Source organism: Rhea americana, unplaced genomic scaffold (assembly GCF_003343005.1).
Source record: "Rhea americana isolate MKP2758 unplaced genomic scaffold, rheAme1 scaffold_17, whole genome shotgun sequence".
NCBI lineage: Eukaryota > Metazoa > Chordata > Aves > Rheiformes > Rheidae > Rhea > Rhea americana.
Genome location: NW_028185816.1, coordinates 7,387,831 through 7,404,354, shown reverse-complemented (window position 1 = coordinate 7,404,354; position 16,524 = coordinate 7,387,831). Strand labels below are relative to the sequence as shown.

The 16,524-nt window shown below is 37.8% G+C and overlaps 1 protein-coding gene across 1 annotated transcript; it reads left to right on the top strand.

The window, feature by feature from the left end:
* Positions 1–6,392: 6,392 nt before the first annotated feature.
* Positions 6,393–15,941, top strand: LTO1 (LTO1 maturation factor of ABCE1). Its single transcript, XM_085300921.1, has 5 exons — positions 6,393–6,602; positions 7,180–7,285; positions 10,106–10,176; positions 12,590–12,707; positions 13,045–15,941. Exons 1-5 carry the CDS (start codon positions 6,544–6,546, stop codon positions 13,111–13,113), a joined length of 423 nt encoding a protein of 140 aa, XP_085157047.1. The 5' UTR covers positions 6,393–6,543; the 3' UTR covers positions 13,114–15,941.
* The last annotated feature ends 583 nt before the right edge of the window (positions 15,942–16,524 follow it).

Below are 16,524 nucleotides of genomic sequence, written 5' to 3'. Positions count from 1 at the left end.
TGGGAAAAAAAAAGATTAAATAAGAAAAAGCAATTCATCAAAGTACCCCATTACAGTGGTGATGACAGAATTATTATAATTTTTCTATACCATGTTCATTACCATATATATTCACCTGTTACTTTTGCTCACAGGAGCAAATAGAGCAAATGTTTTTCATTCACGGGGAGGTTAATGATCTTTTAGGTTCATAGGCCTTAAAGACAAACATTTGGAACAAAACAAGATTAAGAAAGACCTAGCAAATGTGGTTATGTGAACTAAAGTAAATGCTGTCCCTTGAAAAGCTGCTGACAACGTTCTGGGAAAACTTTCTATTGAAAGCACACCACTGAAAAACATTCTGCTTGTATATTGTGTTTCTTCTTCCCTTAAGACACAAGGGAATAAAAGGAAATATCTCTTCCTCCCCTTATTGCTAAGGGATGATTTGAAAAACTGGATCTTTGATTTCTTTTATAGACCAATTTATGTTTACTGCAGGGTCTGCATCATCCAAAATAGACTCTTTATTAACATTAATGAGAATTCTATATATGGGTAAAAATGTATACAGCACCYAGTATTTAGGTTCATCAGGTAGGGAGTGAGCAGTACCAACAAATTAGTTTTCAGTAACAAAAGTTCTGTTGTATATAAGTATATATGTCTTTAGCAAATGGACAGAAAGACTGAAAATGGATGATGTATAGGTCAAATCGATTGCATAGTAAGTTTTCATGTTTTACCTTCAAACATCAGCAGTTCCTTTAAGGCCTTCCAGGCTTGATTCTGCATCAGCTGAAATCACAATAGACAGTTTAGTGACCTGAATGCTGCAGAACTAGGCCAATCATACCATTCACCTTACAAGGAAAGATTGTGCATACCTTATGGCCAAGACATGGATGTCTGATGCCTTCAGTTCAGTTCTCCTGTTGCAAATATTTGACAAAGGAATAACAAACCTGAAACCAAAAAAACAAGGAATGCGAGAAAACAGTTCAGGGATTTTACTCATCTCTAAAGGTTCATTTATAATAGAGGTTTCTAGACAAAAAAACTCTACTGGAAACACTAATGTTCTTCTGACCTAGCACTTCATTGCCAATGCAATATTTATAATTAATTTATTGAATGCATACATCTGTTTATTTTGTTACTATTATTTATGCTCAAAATTCTATTTATATACTCTTGAAGGTGGATTTTTTTAGTTGTAAAAAATTTTGTGAAGTTTTGTAATCATGAAACAGTAGCTTTTTAAATTTCTGTATATTATCAGTAGTGTAACATGTACATTTGCAATAAAAAAAAATCATCTTCAACACAAAAACCTGGTTGACTCTCTTTTGTAACTCCTTTAGCCTAAAGACTTCAAGGAGCTTCATAAAACTATTGAATTTGGCTCTACAAGTAGCCTTGTGAAGATGACGATGTTGAAGAGGTATGACAAGGACAGAGAGACCAAGTAGTTTACCCAGAACTAGACATTGAGTGCCAATGCTGTAATCAGAATCGGTCTGCTCCCAATTACAGATGAGCTCCATGGTAAATAGCAAATATAAGAAAGGTATTTTTACTATGCAAGGGAGATAGATAGATCACTAAATTTTGATAATTTAGTGGAGATATGCAAAGGTCATTCCATCTCTTTCACTTCTGACCCAATCTTAAATTCCTGTTCTCTGGTACAACGTATGAGGGAAGGTCAGCTTTAAGCTCTGTGGGTAATCATGATCACGGATTTGTGTCTATTTTATAAACTAGCACTTCTACATTCCATTTATGTCATTAAACCCTGCAGTTTGCCCTGCTTGCTGCTGTCAGCATGCTGGATGCTGATGTGAATGTGAGGGACCTACAGTGTTTGCCCCCAGCCGCTCAGAGCAGCTAATTCCTAGGGGAGATGGAAAAAAATGCTACAAGTGGGATTGCTGCCATCCTTTCCCAGTGGGGATTCTGCTGCACAGGTGCAACCAGAAGCTTGGGCCAATACAGTTGCTGATAGCTGCAGCCAGGTCCAATTCCCGATGCAGGGAAAGCCACATCCCGTACATCAGTATATGCACACCATGGAGGGTGCTCCTGTATGACCGACAGGAATTGACCTGTCGGCAKTGGTTTGAGCCAGACTTAACTCTATCACAAACTCTACCCGTGTTTACTAATATAATAAATGTTTATATTGTATATAAATCGTCCACTGGCAAAATGCAAAAATATTATAGGTGGAATGCTGATGCCTTTTAAAAATAGCAGTACACTCAGCAATGCAACTGGGGAGAAAACAGGTTGTTTTTCCTGAAAAATAAGTTCTTCTCCAGCAGRAAACCAAAGATCAATTATTTCAGTTTGGAAATGCTGCAAGAATGACTCACAGAAATTGTAGATTTCTTGGCTGGAAAACATCTCCTAGGATGGATCATGGTCTCCTCTGTGCTGAGCCACTGCCACACATCCAGAAGGTTGCTAGTCCTCATGTACCAGGAAAGGTAATCCTGATTTTCAAGTTGTTTTATCTCAAAAATTTTCCAATTTGGGTATTTGGGCATTCAGCTTTTCATCAGGCACTATATATTTTTTGAACACTGGATACTTTTCAAGACCCCTTCATGTAACTCAAGAACTAGAAAACAAAAGAATATGAATACTTTAAAATTTCATCAAAAATCTTTGATGATCTTTTTTCTGCCAAAAAAAACAGTTTTGATGGGAAACAATARTAAGAACAGAATGCATAGGATACACTGTTTAATTTAAACAGTGAGAGAATTTTAGTAGCTTTAACATCTCTATTTGTGAATATGTGTGTAGAGCACAAAAATGAGCACCCTTACATTTGTGAACAGTATCTTGGGATCTGTAGTGACCCCATTTGCTGACACCTTTGAATTTACATCTTCCACCAGCACTACAATGTTTCTTACTGTAACAGCATGGTTAGAGTGGTTTGTTCAATATTTATTCAGACAGGGAGAAGAATGCCAGGAGCTAAATTACCCACACCGCTTCCTGGAGCACTTTAGTTTTCCTTGGAGGTTTCCCATCCAAGCACTGACCAGGCCCAGCCATTTTGCTTATGAAATCTGACAAGATCACAGCTTGAGGTGGACTGATTACTGGAAAATGCTTTCCCTACCATTAGACACCTGACTAGGCCAGGAACTTGGTGTGCAAAACCTTTAAACATCCTTGCTGTAGGTTCTGTGGGAACATAAACATCACCACCATTGCGAACTGCACTATATAAGCCTGGGCTGATCATCTTTTGTCAAAGACAATAAGTCAACTGCAGTGCTTTCATTTGTAGTCCTACATTTTATAGCCCTGAATCCTTTTTAAAATGTTAAGGTGTCAAATGTCACCTTGTGAAGTCTCAGTTAGAAGCTATGATACGTAAATAAGAGTTGTTAGAGTAGTGAGAAGGCAGTAGAAAAGGAGATACTGGGCATCTACATTTCCACTTTGGAGAAGCGTAAAAGCTGTAAATCCTTTATGAAAGACCCACAATGTCAAAGTTATCACTGCTCAGAGTGCTGAAACCACACATGTGAACAACTTCGATGGTGCTTTCTACTATTCCAGTGTGCTTTGTATATGAACAGAAAATGACAAGATGAATTCAACAAATGTACTTTCTTTCATCGAAAATATACAGAAACCAATCCTCCATTCAGGCAGCTTCTGGTGTGATGGAAGTAGAGATACCTATCTTTTGAAAGCAAATGGGAGTGCAAGGAAAAATATCAGTAGGACTCTGAATTAGGGGTGAATTTATGACACAAAGTTTATCAGGAATCCAACAGTTAGATTGAACTGATTATTGAAGGTGTGTAAGAATGCCCCAAAAATGGAGCTAGCTTTGTTGTCACAACCTGCCAGGAAAAAAAAAATCTATTTTCAACATATTGGATCAATCCTATTACCCATAAAGATCAAAGAATTTTTTGTCTCTAACTTCAAAAACAAGACTTAAATTGTAGTTATTAGCTTAGGGAAAATCTTCAAAGATACCTAACATTTCCACTAACATCAGATGGTTAGTGAATAATATGTTTGTGATTGAGAGGTTATAAAGTGARTAAGTTTTCACACCTGGGAAAAACTTTGGTGGTTTGGTGTGAGATTCAGGAAAATCTAAACATTAAATTAACAAAGAATATGAGCTGGCTGACTGACTATAGTCACTCCAGATAAATCACCATAGCCTGTTGTCATGGAGCACTTTTAATGAACTGTATTTGGTGTATATATTTATCTAAACCTTTATTATTATTATTTTACTTCACTCTACAGCAGTTTTGTTTTTTTATTTAGAGATGTCTAATGTCTTCAAAGCTGTCTTTTCAAGTCCTCCACCTTTCTGCGTTTGGCTCAAAGGCTAACAAACATGCTGTGCCCATGTCTGGATTAACAGACTACTTTGGTGTGCCCAAAGCCAAATTTTTCATTAAGTTTCTGAAAGACATCAGGATAAATTAATGTTGAAATATATGCTTATAAGCAAGTATGTTTACTTTTATCCAGTGTTAATCTGTAATAATAAATAAATGTTGTAATAAAGCAGTCTAAACAGCATACTAGAGTTTGGTGCTGTTATATAAATACATCAAAAATACACTATTTCAAAAGCAAAAAATGTCTCTAGTCAAAGCAAAACTGGCCTGTATTAGATTCTAGAACTTCTTCTGTTGAGAATTAGTCTTACTTACAATTCTTTACATAATGATTTTTTGCTTTTATGAAAGATTTCTGCCAGTATCATATGGAACAACTAAGGTATTGGGTAACGTAGCTGAGGTAAGTCATTACTTGAAAAAGGACAGGTTGGGTATTTTGTTTGATTATTCAGGATTACTTGAAATGGAAGCACCTGATGAAGTCCAATATTTATCAAATTCAGGTTCCAGGCTGAAAATATTTCTTTCCTTTCTTACGGTTACTTTTCACTCATAAAAACATTTATTTTGTTAAATGGGTTGTGCTGTCATGGACCACCTAGCATCATAGCTGATAGCTCTATTAGTCAATAAACAAAGAAAATTGAACTTTATTTGCAAAAATGTTCAAGTACTACCACCATACAGCACTCAAAGACATTTGTATGTGCTGGGCTGGAGAATAGAAAGAGGTGATGCCAGAGTAATATGAAGAAAAAAAGTGGTTCCACAAAAGATCAGAAAGATTTTACCGGATTCCAGGACAGACCGACAACTAACACTTTTGATGGCATGTGCTAGTTAATGAGCTCGTGGAAGAAGCTGGCTACAAAACAGAGGTCTGAAAGCCTTAGAGAAAGTCTGACCAAGTGAAGTGAATTGAAAGGATAAGAAAGCAATACCTCAGTCATTTATTATAAACAATTTTCCTCTCTTCCTCTCTTCCTCATCTTGATTTACAAATATGACAAATGAAAAAAAAAATCCACCGATTGCAGTTTTTAGGAAATACATTATAAGCTTTGAAATRGATCACTTTTTGAAAGAAAGAAATTTGGGGAAATCAATCCTACAGTTGAATCCAGAGAGTACCTACCTGTACTTCAGGGCATCCAACCAAAAATGACCTTATTTCAGCACACCTGCCCAGACCTCACTGCAGRGAGTTAAGACTGCCTTATATAAGCATATTTTTGGTACATATTTTGCTTTGTAAGTTCTCATCTAGAAACCAAGACTCAATCCCTACTCTTGCTAAGAAATGATGTACGATTAACTTTGAACATTTTATAAAACTTCAGGTAACATATGACGCCTCTCAGCAGTCGATCTATTTCCTAAGGCATGAAGGCAGTATTCAGGATACCAACTTTCTGCCTTCATTTGCGTGAAAAATTTCCAAACGGCCTTCGGTAACAATCCGACCTTTGACTACATTTGGAGGGTATCAGAGCTTCGGCCGAAGTCTTAGTTAAGCAYCGCACCTTCGATTACTTTGGGCAGGGGGTTCGCTTCCCAGTAGCTCGCGTTACTAACGAGACGGTAACGACACGTACCCCCACCCGCCTCGCGCAGCGCTGAGGCGGTTCTGAGGCGGTTAATTCCGCAGAGGCCGCGGGGCTTTGGCGCCCTCTGGCGCGGCGCGGCCCGCCTCGCTCCGCGGCCGGCCGTTGGGGCGCGCGGCCGGCCGTTGCTGGGGCGCGCGAGGGGCGGCTCGCGAGGGCGGGGCCCGCCACCGCTGCGGGGGGCGGCGGTGCCCGCGCGCACTCCCGCACACCCCGGCCCGGCCACTCGCACGCGAACGGGCAACCGGCCGCCATCGCACCGCAGGCGGCACGACGGAGCGAGCCAGACCGAGCGCGCAGCTCCGAGGGGCGGGGCGAGGGGCGGGAATGCCCCGCCCATTGCGCACGCGGGACGCCCTTGGGCCACGCCCCTTCGCCACTTGAGCACCGGCCGGGACGGCGTRGGGGTCTGGCGCGCTTGCGCTCTGGGGCCTCCTGGCCGTGGCCCCTGCGGCTTGCCGTCCTCTCCCGGCACGCTGAGCGGCGGCGGAGGAGGGGGAGCCGCCGCCGCGCATCCGGCGCGGGGCTGGGGCTGGGGCTTGGGCTTTCGCGGCGCGATGGCGGCGGCCTCGTCCAGCGCGGACATGTTTAACGACATCGTGATGGCCGAGGAGAGGTGAAGTCGGCGGGGTGGCCTCGGCCGGGCGGCGGAGCTCGGGACGGGGTGGTGGGGCCGGAGGGGGCGCGCCGCGGTGACGATCGCCGGGGCAGGAGGCGGCGGGGCTGTGCGCCCAAGGCCAGCCAGAGGCGCGGGGGGCGGTGGCGGGCAGAGGGCTGGGGAGAGCGGTGGCGAAAGCTCTCTTCGTCCCGTCTTCCTGACGGGCCCACCCCTTCGACCGCGGTTCTTCCTCAGCCTGCGGTGCAGGGCTTTGGGCAGCAGTCGCGTGTTTGAAAKCCGCCTTTTAAAACTTGACCCGGACTCCAGAGTTTGTTGGCTGTGTTATTCTGGTAAAAGTATTTAGTTGGATTGTGAAGTGCCTTATTTTTGGTAAAATGTTATAAGCTTGTTTGGAAATACCCAGATATTCATAAACGCATTTTATTTGAAATTAATACTGTGGGATAACTCAAAATATGGACAGTTATATTCCTGAAATGATAAAGAATATTTCTGGCTGCAAGAGTTGCTTGTGTGCAGCTGTATGAGCTTCATATGGATACAAGCATTAGAAACCATGCTTTTCTTTTTACAGGTTTCATGGTGAGGGGTATCAAGAGGGGTATGCCGAAGGCAGCCATATCGGAGTTGTTGAGGGAAGAAGGTATGGATCGCTCCATGGTGCCAAGATTGGGTCTGAGGTAAATGGGAAGATATTTTAGAATCGCAAGAAACTCACTGTAGTACAGCAACTGTTGAGCAAGGCCTGGTATAGCGATAGCCTGAGCCCAAGAGCTCCATTCTAGGATCATTTAAAGCAGTTATTTTTAGTTTGTGCTGAACACATTGGTAAGATCATATAGAAAAAAAAGCTGAAAACATTATCTGGAATTTAGGAGGTGAAAATTTGAATACGTTCTCATAAGTTTCATCAGTATTACGCAGTTTAAACTGTATAATGAGGAGTTTTTTTTGAATAAGTGCATTTACACTTTCCAGTCAGAGATATATAGGTATAATATCTCTTTTTAAGTTACGTTGCTTTGTATGTGTCCAAGAGGGCCCATAAAAGTAGTTTAGAGGTGGTGTTCTGATTTGAGCATTTTAGTAGATGGTTTCATGTTTTGTGAGTTCCTTTGCTGTATAGAATTCTGAAGGTTTGGGGTTTTTTTGAAAARGAGGATAAAGGAGAAGAAAAATATGAACAAAATAGAAGAAGCTTGCTCAGAACAAATTGACAATGGACGTAGTGTTTATTTAACAGGCTAAAAGCCCTCCTGGATTGTCTGTGGCTCAATGTTAAGAACAAATAGAAGATTCCTAGTTAGTCAAAACTTGACTCATCAAGGACTCAGTCAGTTCAGATATATAAGAACAGAGAAAAYGCTGAAATGTTGGTTCTCCATCCGAATTGCCTCATAAAGCGACAGTTATGAGTGTCTCAGCTGTACTCTTTTATCTAACACTGGTAGAGTTTGTTGGTTGAGGTATGTTATATTTCAGTACGTAAGAGTCAGCTCCATGTATTGCTACATTCATACAATGCCGTGTCTGACTCAGAAAGCTTTCCTAGAAATGAGTGGTGTTGAGCCACTGTGACTCCTTTTGTGTGTCCAGCTCAAGTCTGTCATGTTGCATGTTCAATGCTGCATAGTATAGCATTTTTGTTCCTGAGCCAGTCTTTTAAAAAGTTTGCCTTTGATGTGGAAGCTCTAGTACAGGATTCTTAGCAGGGCTTATTTCAAGTATAGCACCACAAATCTCAATCTCTTTGGTCTGTTTGAAGCCCTCTTAGTAACTTTACAAGCGTCTTTTTCAGGTTTAGAAAGTAATTAACTACGTAAAGAACAATAACAATGATATTAGTCCTTTAAGAAGTGAAAATGGTAAACTATTAAAAAAAAAAGAAAGAAAGAAAGGTTAGTTAATTATAAAATTCTGTTTTGCATTTGGGCATGATACAGAAGTGCATAGGGATGAAATATTTTACTGTTTATGCCGCAACTATGGCGTTTCAGCAAGATAATGTTGAACAGTAAACTCTAAAACTGAATGGCTTTAAACAAAAAGGTTCAAGATAGAAGTGTAGTAAAGGAGTGTTCCAACCTATTAGCATAGAGGAGGTTCCAGAGAATAGTAAGGTTGTAGGCTGTCGTATTAAATGAGTGAATGATTGACCTGGGCAATCTTAGATTTCTCAGCCTGTTTCATATCTTGAGCAAAATTACGATACTGGTCTCATATTGGTCTTGCCAGAGAGAAAATTAAAGGAAAATAGTATAATTAAAATGTATCCATATAAGATCACATCCATTGGGGTATGGGGCTTAGAAAGGGTATCTGCTTGSGCTCAAGCAGGAGATTGTCACTGCCCCCTCTGGTAGCGCTGTACTCACTATACTGAGAAGCCTGCTGCTGTATTTTACCATAGTAGTTTGATTTTTATGGCTATAGTACAACTGTAAAATAAATCCATCAGTTGTCTCCATTTACCTTGGTGTTTAAGCAGTTTTGGTGCATGCAAATTAAATTTCTGGTAGAGGAAAATAACTGGAAGCCTCACTTGAAATATGCTCCAGCACTTATTAGGGATATTAATTCCGAACTTSTGCATTAGCCTGATGAAAGACCCCCACTGTATATTTTAACAAATGTAGGCATCCCAGGTGCACCTGTTGTGTTTTGAAGTGGTATGTGAGCTGCAGAAACTTCCAGGTCCGACAGTGTTGTTTTTAAGTTAAAGCTCAGGTGTATGCACATGTACACATACAGGCCAATGTGGGATTAGGCTGCAGTTTTGGACTTCAGTTCCTCAGTCTTCTAAATTTTGCTTCAGGTGTCTGCACCATTTCTCTATCAATGCTAAGTCACTTTTGAAAGCGAGTCCAGCTATCTTATCAAATAGGTGCTTTAAAAAAACTTTATCTACATTCCTATTAMATTTAGTATTCAAAGTCATAATGAGAAGTTCTGGCAGTGGGGCTAGCTTAGTCAGCTCTTCATACTTCTTACTGGCTCCATGCTACGATCTTCAATTAGACTAGTAAAATTATTTCCATAATAATTTCAAAAAAGGTAGTTTCCTGTTTCAGTTGAGCTGGCTGCTCCCTCAGTTGAGCTGGTACAGGTGTTTGTGGGGCTGTGTGGGGGCTATTTAAGCTGGCACTGCTGCAAAAACAAGTCTTATCAAAGCATCCTGAATAGGGAGGTTGTTTTCCAATTATCTCCCCACTACTATAGTTTAGATTCATAAATTTGGGAGTTTAAAGCATATAAAATAGGCTGGTTTTTTTCAGAATTGCTATATGTGCTACATCTTAAATAGTTTACTTYTTATGTACTGCAATTACCCTTACTTATCCTGCTGTAATTTACTAAACTTTCCAACATAGAAACTTATTTGTATATCCAGTGATTTGTTTCCTGAAGAGTGAGCTAGAATGCAATGCTTTGTTTGTTTGACTGTGTATACTATATATACATACATTTATTTCCTCCATGGCATTCTTATAAATCCACAGATTGGCTGCTACCTTGGGTTTGCACTGACATGGCAGTGTCTGCTCCACAAATGCACAGATGAAAAGAACAGGTAGGATTTAARAAATATTGTTCCTTTAATACTGACACAAATTAAGGTGTCTCTGCCCCCTCCCAAAAAAAATATTGATAAGCAGAAAAGATGTGAGCAGAGAGCCACTGAAGTGTTATCCTATGCTAGAGCATATGATACTGAAGAGAGCATAAGGGAACAGAGTTTGTTCAGCCTGGAGGAGAGAAGACGAAGGAGGTATATAACTGTATTATGTCAGGGGAAGTTCTAGATAGGATGGAGACAGAGTCTTTGAAGAGGTGCGCAGTGAAAGGACAAGAAGCAGTGTCTACAAATTGCAGCAAGTGRAATTCTGATGGGACATAAGCAGGAAGGTCTTTCCAGTGTGAGCAGTTAAGCACTGGGACAGGTTGCCCTGACAGGTTACAGAAGCTTCATCCTTCTAGACTTTCAAAATCTGATTGGAGATGGCCATGAACAACCTGATCTGATCTAGCTTTGAAGCTGGGCTTGCCTTGAGCAGGAGGTGGACTAGATGGYGTACAGAGATCCTTTTCAGCCTGCATTTTTTTCTATGATTTCTATGTTGTTTTTCTCCAAAAGGAGAGTAGGGCATACTTACGAACTACTAAAACACTCGCTACTTCTATGTCACTGCAGTCAAGTTTACTAACCACTGGTAGAGCTTTTTTTTCATTACGTAAAAGCTGTGATGCTGACATATGTAGCAAGCAAGGGAGACTTCTTAACAGCTGCACAATATTATTGATTTAAAATGAGAATAGTTCTTTGGTGAGAAAATGCTGGGGTTGTACTTATCTAATTGTTAACAGTTGACGGTAGGGTTAGACTGCCTTCAGAAGGTACTGCATGCAGAGTCCAGCTTATGGGATATATGCATCTCCAGCCTATAAGTAATTGTGTGCTTTTGCTGAGTGATTTGTATATTTACGAGCAGAATTTGTTATGGCGGGAGGTCTTGTCCCATCTCTACCCGTGATTCATATATGTTTGTTTACTATTGTTGGTTCTACAGCTTAGCTTTCATAAGACTACTGGCAGAGGAAAGGAGTAGATACTGTTCCTCCAAAAAGAAAAGAAATACAGTGTGTTGCATTATTTGCAATGTTGTGCAAGTGTGCTTGCAAGTGTGCTGCTTACTCTAGCAGCTTACAAATCTGGTGAAATTACTTAAGTGTTGTGTTAATATTTTCCTCTGTAAGGCACAGAATCCATATACTTTGAGGCATTTTGAAACTAAAATATATTTAGCTGGACAAGAAACTTTGTCTCTGAGTTTAAATGAGATTAAATGATTTGTTTCCTAAGGATTGTTTGGATTTGGTAAAACCTTAGGATTCTTAACAGTCAGTTTTCTGACAATTATTAAATACATAGTATAATTCTTATCTAGTATTTTWATTTTTATTTTTTAATTTTATTTGACTGAAGAGATACAGTGTTTTCCTAACCTGTTAAAAATTGTGTTATCTTTGAGATGCTTTAATAAGACCATAATTACAGACCACATTATAGTAAGATGCTGAATAGAATTTCATTCATGAGGAGTATTTAGAATCTTTAAGGATCTGCACTGAATATTCACCGTTCAGTCTGAAAGTATTTTATCCCCTAGTTAGCACTGGTTGTTCTCAGAGATATGGCTGTGCCATCATCCAATACTGACATTCATGTTACACTGCTATTGTACTTTCTTGAGGGAGCTGCAATTCACTATCAGTAATAGCTATAATTATAGGCTCCGTTTCCCAAAGCCAGTGAGACATGCAAAGGCATCAGTATCTCATGAATAATTCAAAAGTATTTGATAAGACTGAAAATCTTTGCCTTTCCTATCTGGAATTTTATGGTCTCTGCATATTTTTTTTTTCTGACTGCAACAGAAAGCTGTCTTGCTATGGTGTTTTTTTTAATTTCTCTAGTTTGCCACACAAGTGTGTTTTGTGCCAAAAATGGATTGCTTTTGTTCGGTTTTGCAGAACTGTAATTTTTTTCCCTGTCCAATTTTGATAAAATTAGCTGAAAGAATTGCCACCATATTCTTAGCCATCTTGATATATATTTTAGTGAAATTTATTACTGAATTTTTTTATTTCATTCAGTTATCTAATTGATATTTTCAAAGATTCTTCAATATTTCTCAATTTTTGGAAGGTAAGTCAAARGGGAAGACTTAACTTTTAGTTGTGCAATAACTTAACTTCCAGTTGCAAGTCACAGCTTAAATATCTGTACATTTATTTCCATGTGTTTGTATGTATATATCTTAAAGAAAGACAGCCTTAGTGAGTTAAATGAGGAAAAAGCTGAATAGAAAAGGGATAGAGCTGCTGATTCTGTGCAYTGTATTATAATATATAAATATCAGTATAATCCTCATATTGGTAGGTAGAAAAATAGACTAATTTTTTTTTGTTCTGATTCTTTGTAGTAAAAAGATAAAGGTTCTGGATTCATTAATAGGGATGATTCATAAATTCCCTTATGAAGACCCCACTTACGATAAGCTTCAAGAAGATCTGGAAAAAATCAGAGGAAAATTTAAACAGGTTTGTAGAATTAAGCTGTTATTTTAGCACAAAGTGGTATTAATTTCTGAAAAGATTTAATCTCTAAACCTGCTTAAATATAGTTGTTATGCAGTTAAGAACTATTACTGTTCTCATTTTGGACTCATAATAAAGGTACTTAAAATAAGTTGAAAATTCTCCAAATGATGGCAAATGCAAAAAAAAAAAAATTCTTTGAAAGGAAAATTGAAAATGTCATTTGTTAATGTCTCAAATTACAAGTGGAACTAGAACAACAGACAGGGAGGAATTAGGAGTTTGGGACACTTATCTAGAGAACAGATACTTTRCATCACTTATGTATTCTTTTTTTTAGGTTTGCTCAATACTAAATATTCAATCTGATTTTAGAATCAGTACTGAAAGATCGTCACTAACATTTTGAGTGTAACAGATGAAGATAAACATGGATGAACAAAGAAGAAATATTAAAAGAACACATAACTGGGAAGTGTTTATCTACTGCTACTTTAAACAAAATGAAAACAGTGAACAGGTGCTAAACATTAAAGAAGGAAGAGAAAAACACTGAGCTTTTAACAGTACTTCTGATATGTCCTTTTACAGTTGTTATCTCCGGGTTTTATTTAGGATCACTGAAATACCAGTGTGTAAACCTGTTAAATATCTGCTTTAATTCCTCRCTAATCTTGCACTGATACGGATTAATCCTTAAGAGGAAAACGTTTCTTTGCAATGTTTCCTTATTTAAAGGATGTGTATTATTTTAAAAGTCTGTATATGTAGTTCAGTTTACACCCTGTGTACATATTGTACTACACCATGTGTACAGTATCTATTGCCTGTTAAGTTTACATTAGTGAACATCTTCATGGGTAAAGTATAGGATTGCAAATGGAATAAGAATAAATAGGAGAGAGAATAAGATACTTGTTCTTAAAGTAGCTGCAGCTGAAAACTTGAAATTTGCTCTTTTTACTAGCTCTGCAGGCTGATTCAGTATGCAAAAACCTCAAACAGTTAAGAATTGTAAGTGATCAGTAATACAAACATGACTGGCAGAAGAGCTGTGATACTGAGCTAGTACCTTTTATCTGGGAATAGCTTATTATTTTCTAGGCTTGAAAGTATGCTTGTTGGTCTCATTCAAAAAATGGATGCTGTCAGTTTTATTCAGYTATATTAGCTGAAGTGGAAAAAGTTAAGTCATTTTACCTGAAAGATATTTTATGTTGTGCTGTTAGATGTCTTTGCACTCCATTCACAAATAGTTACATAATTGCAGAAGATCTTTCATCAAGCTGTAATGTAGATGTCTGGCCAAGTCTACATGGCATAATGTAGCTTCATGAAGAGAGATTTGACTAGCATGGATATCAGAAGCTATTCACAGGGTAAATTATCTCAGATAAAGACAATGTGCTAACATGGCAGTATCCTTGAATAGCTCTATTTTATGTGATCTAGACCTCATTTCTATTCTACTTGCACAGCTTTTTTATTATACAAAAAAGGTAAGCAACTCAATATTTTTTTTAAAATGTTCACTGGGCATTTGCATCTGGGATTTGAAAGACATACACATTTTCTTCTTTAGCATTTGTGATCCAAAAATTGCAGCAAAATGTACATTTTTATTGAGCGTGCATGTGCATATATGYGTATCACTTGATTCTGAAATCTTCTACTTTGTCTTCCCTGGATATATTAATGAGCAGAGACCTTTTTTAATAACTAACTGCTAGTGTGCGTAGTTCTAAAAGAAGAAGTCTTTTGTGTTTAAGTGTTCAAACAGTCTTGATATATAGAGTTAGGGCCATCTAGTGGAGGAGGTTGTAATATTGTGTAAGAAATAGATTGTAAGTAATGCTTCCTGTAAGAGTGTACAAATATTTGTATAGCTAGAAGCTGCCAAAATAGAGAGTAAAGAATTTATGTATGCATGATTCAGCTCTTCTGATTATATGATAGGCTTCTTTGAAATAAAGTAGTATTGAGGTAGGATTTGTTTGTAGCTTTTTTTTTTTTTTTTTTTTTTTGCGCCCTGCATGGTGAAAATGTTGGAGAAGGAGGACTTGAAACTATTTACTGTTTATAAAACTGCTTCGGCTTGATTATGCTCCAAAAACTTATTATTCACGATACTATATGTATATTTTTTATATAGTATCAAATCTTTGAATGCTGAAACATATTTAAAGATAACTGTTTCTGGAAATATTACCTTTGTAAAATTTTAGTCTCGTTAATTAAAATGATTTAGTAATCATAATTCAATAATATTAGTGAAAACTCTGCCTGTTAGTAGTGGTCTTTGGCTAATGTTAGTGAAAAAAAACTTTACAGTGGTATATGGGTGAGTTTTTCACTTTTCCTGTGAAACGTGATTTGGGACTTCGGAAATGATATAGCAGTATGACAGTTCYTTTATATAGGGCAGTGTGAGTATGGCTGACTCTTAATTGGTATGCAACTAGACCACTAGGCAATCAGAACAAGCCCCAGGCTGCAAGTACCTGAGAAATRCTACCTTAAATGAGCTACAGTTAAAGATTCTGTTGGATATGTACTCCTATACTTAATATAGACTTTTAAAACTGTTTTTTGAAACAGAAGTTTTCTGTGATGTTCGGGGATGTAACAGTGGAGTCTTYGCAACATATTATAGAGGTATTTTCATACCTGATTTACAAATAAGAGTTAAAGCCCTGAAAACATTAAGAATGTTTAATTGCCTTAATGTGAGATGTCTGATTGTTTTCCAGATAATTTTACATGTTAAGAACCTGAGTTATTCAGAACATGCTACTTGATAATATCAKTTGTGGTTATGAGTACCTAGGTTTTCTGCATGTGTGTACTTTTGCATGTGTTTCTCATATGAGTCACTTAGAAAACGGGGAACTTAAGAACACCCTTTTCACAGGTTTTTGCTGACTCTTAAGCAACCCAACTAAAATACTACGGGGGAAAAAAATTCATCAGAATTTGGGAAAACTGCACTTTTCAAAATGGCACTCAGCTTTGTGAGACATAAACATATGGTTTCTCTTCTTTAATGCCCTTCCTCTTTCATTAACACCTTCCTAAAATCAGCAACAAATTCAAACAAAATTTTTTGAGTACTGATTTTTCATCCTGTGTACTGAATGATCAGGACTCCTGTGGAAAAAAAAGGTATTATGTTGTAATTAAAGATTATGTTGAGAGATCTATGTGTGGAAAGGYTGAATAAAGCTTGTATGAGCCACATCAATTGTTTTAATTATTTGGGGTTTTTTTTCTGAGTAGCAAGCTAGGAGGAAAAGATAGAGATGAATGTAATCTTGTAGATTCTAATATTGGTTCTTAATAAAATTGGACATTAAGATTTGTAGCTCTGTGCTACATGGTCTAACAAGCTTGAAATTTTCCAGAAGTACTTAATCTGAAAAAAACAGGATGGAAAATATCTCAAAAAATATTGAAGTTACTAAGATTTTAAATTATATTGCTGTATTCATCACCYCTAGTTTTGCTCAGTGGTTAGGGAAGAATGTTTGAAACATCTAACTCAAAAATTTCTGACTTTTCTGAGCTGAGTTCCGGCTTATTTGATTCATGATCTCTTCTCAGCTGGATAACAACTGTAGAATACAGATTCTTTCTAAAACATGAACACAACGCTAAGTGTGTTAGCTTTTCAGTTTGTTTCTTTAAGGATTATAGAAGGGCAGCACATTTTAATGACTATTTCTAGAGATATGTTAGATATTAAGAAATACAATTATCCTTTGTTTCTATTTTTTTCAGTAGATCAATATTATTTACACTATACTGTTATTTACACTTTGGC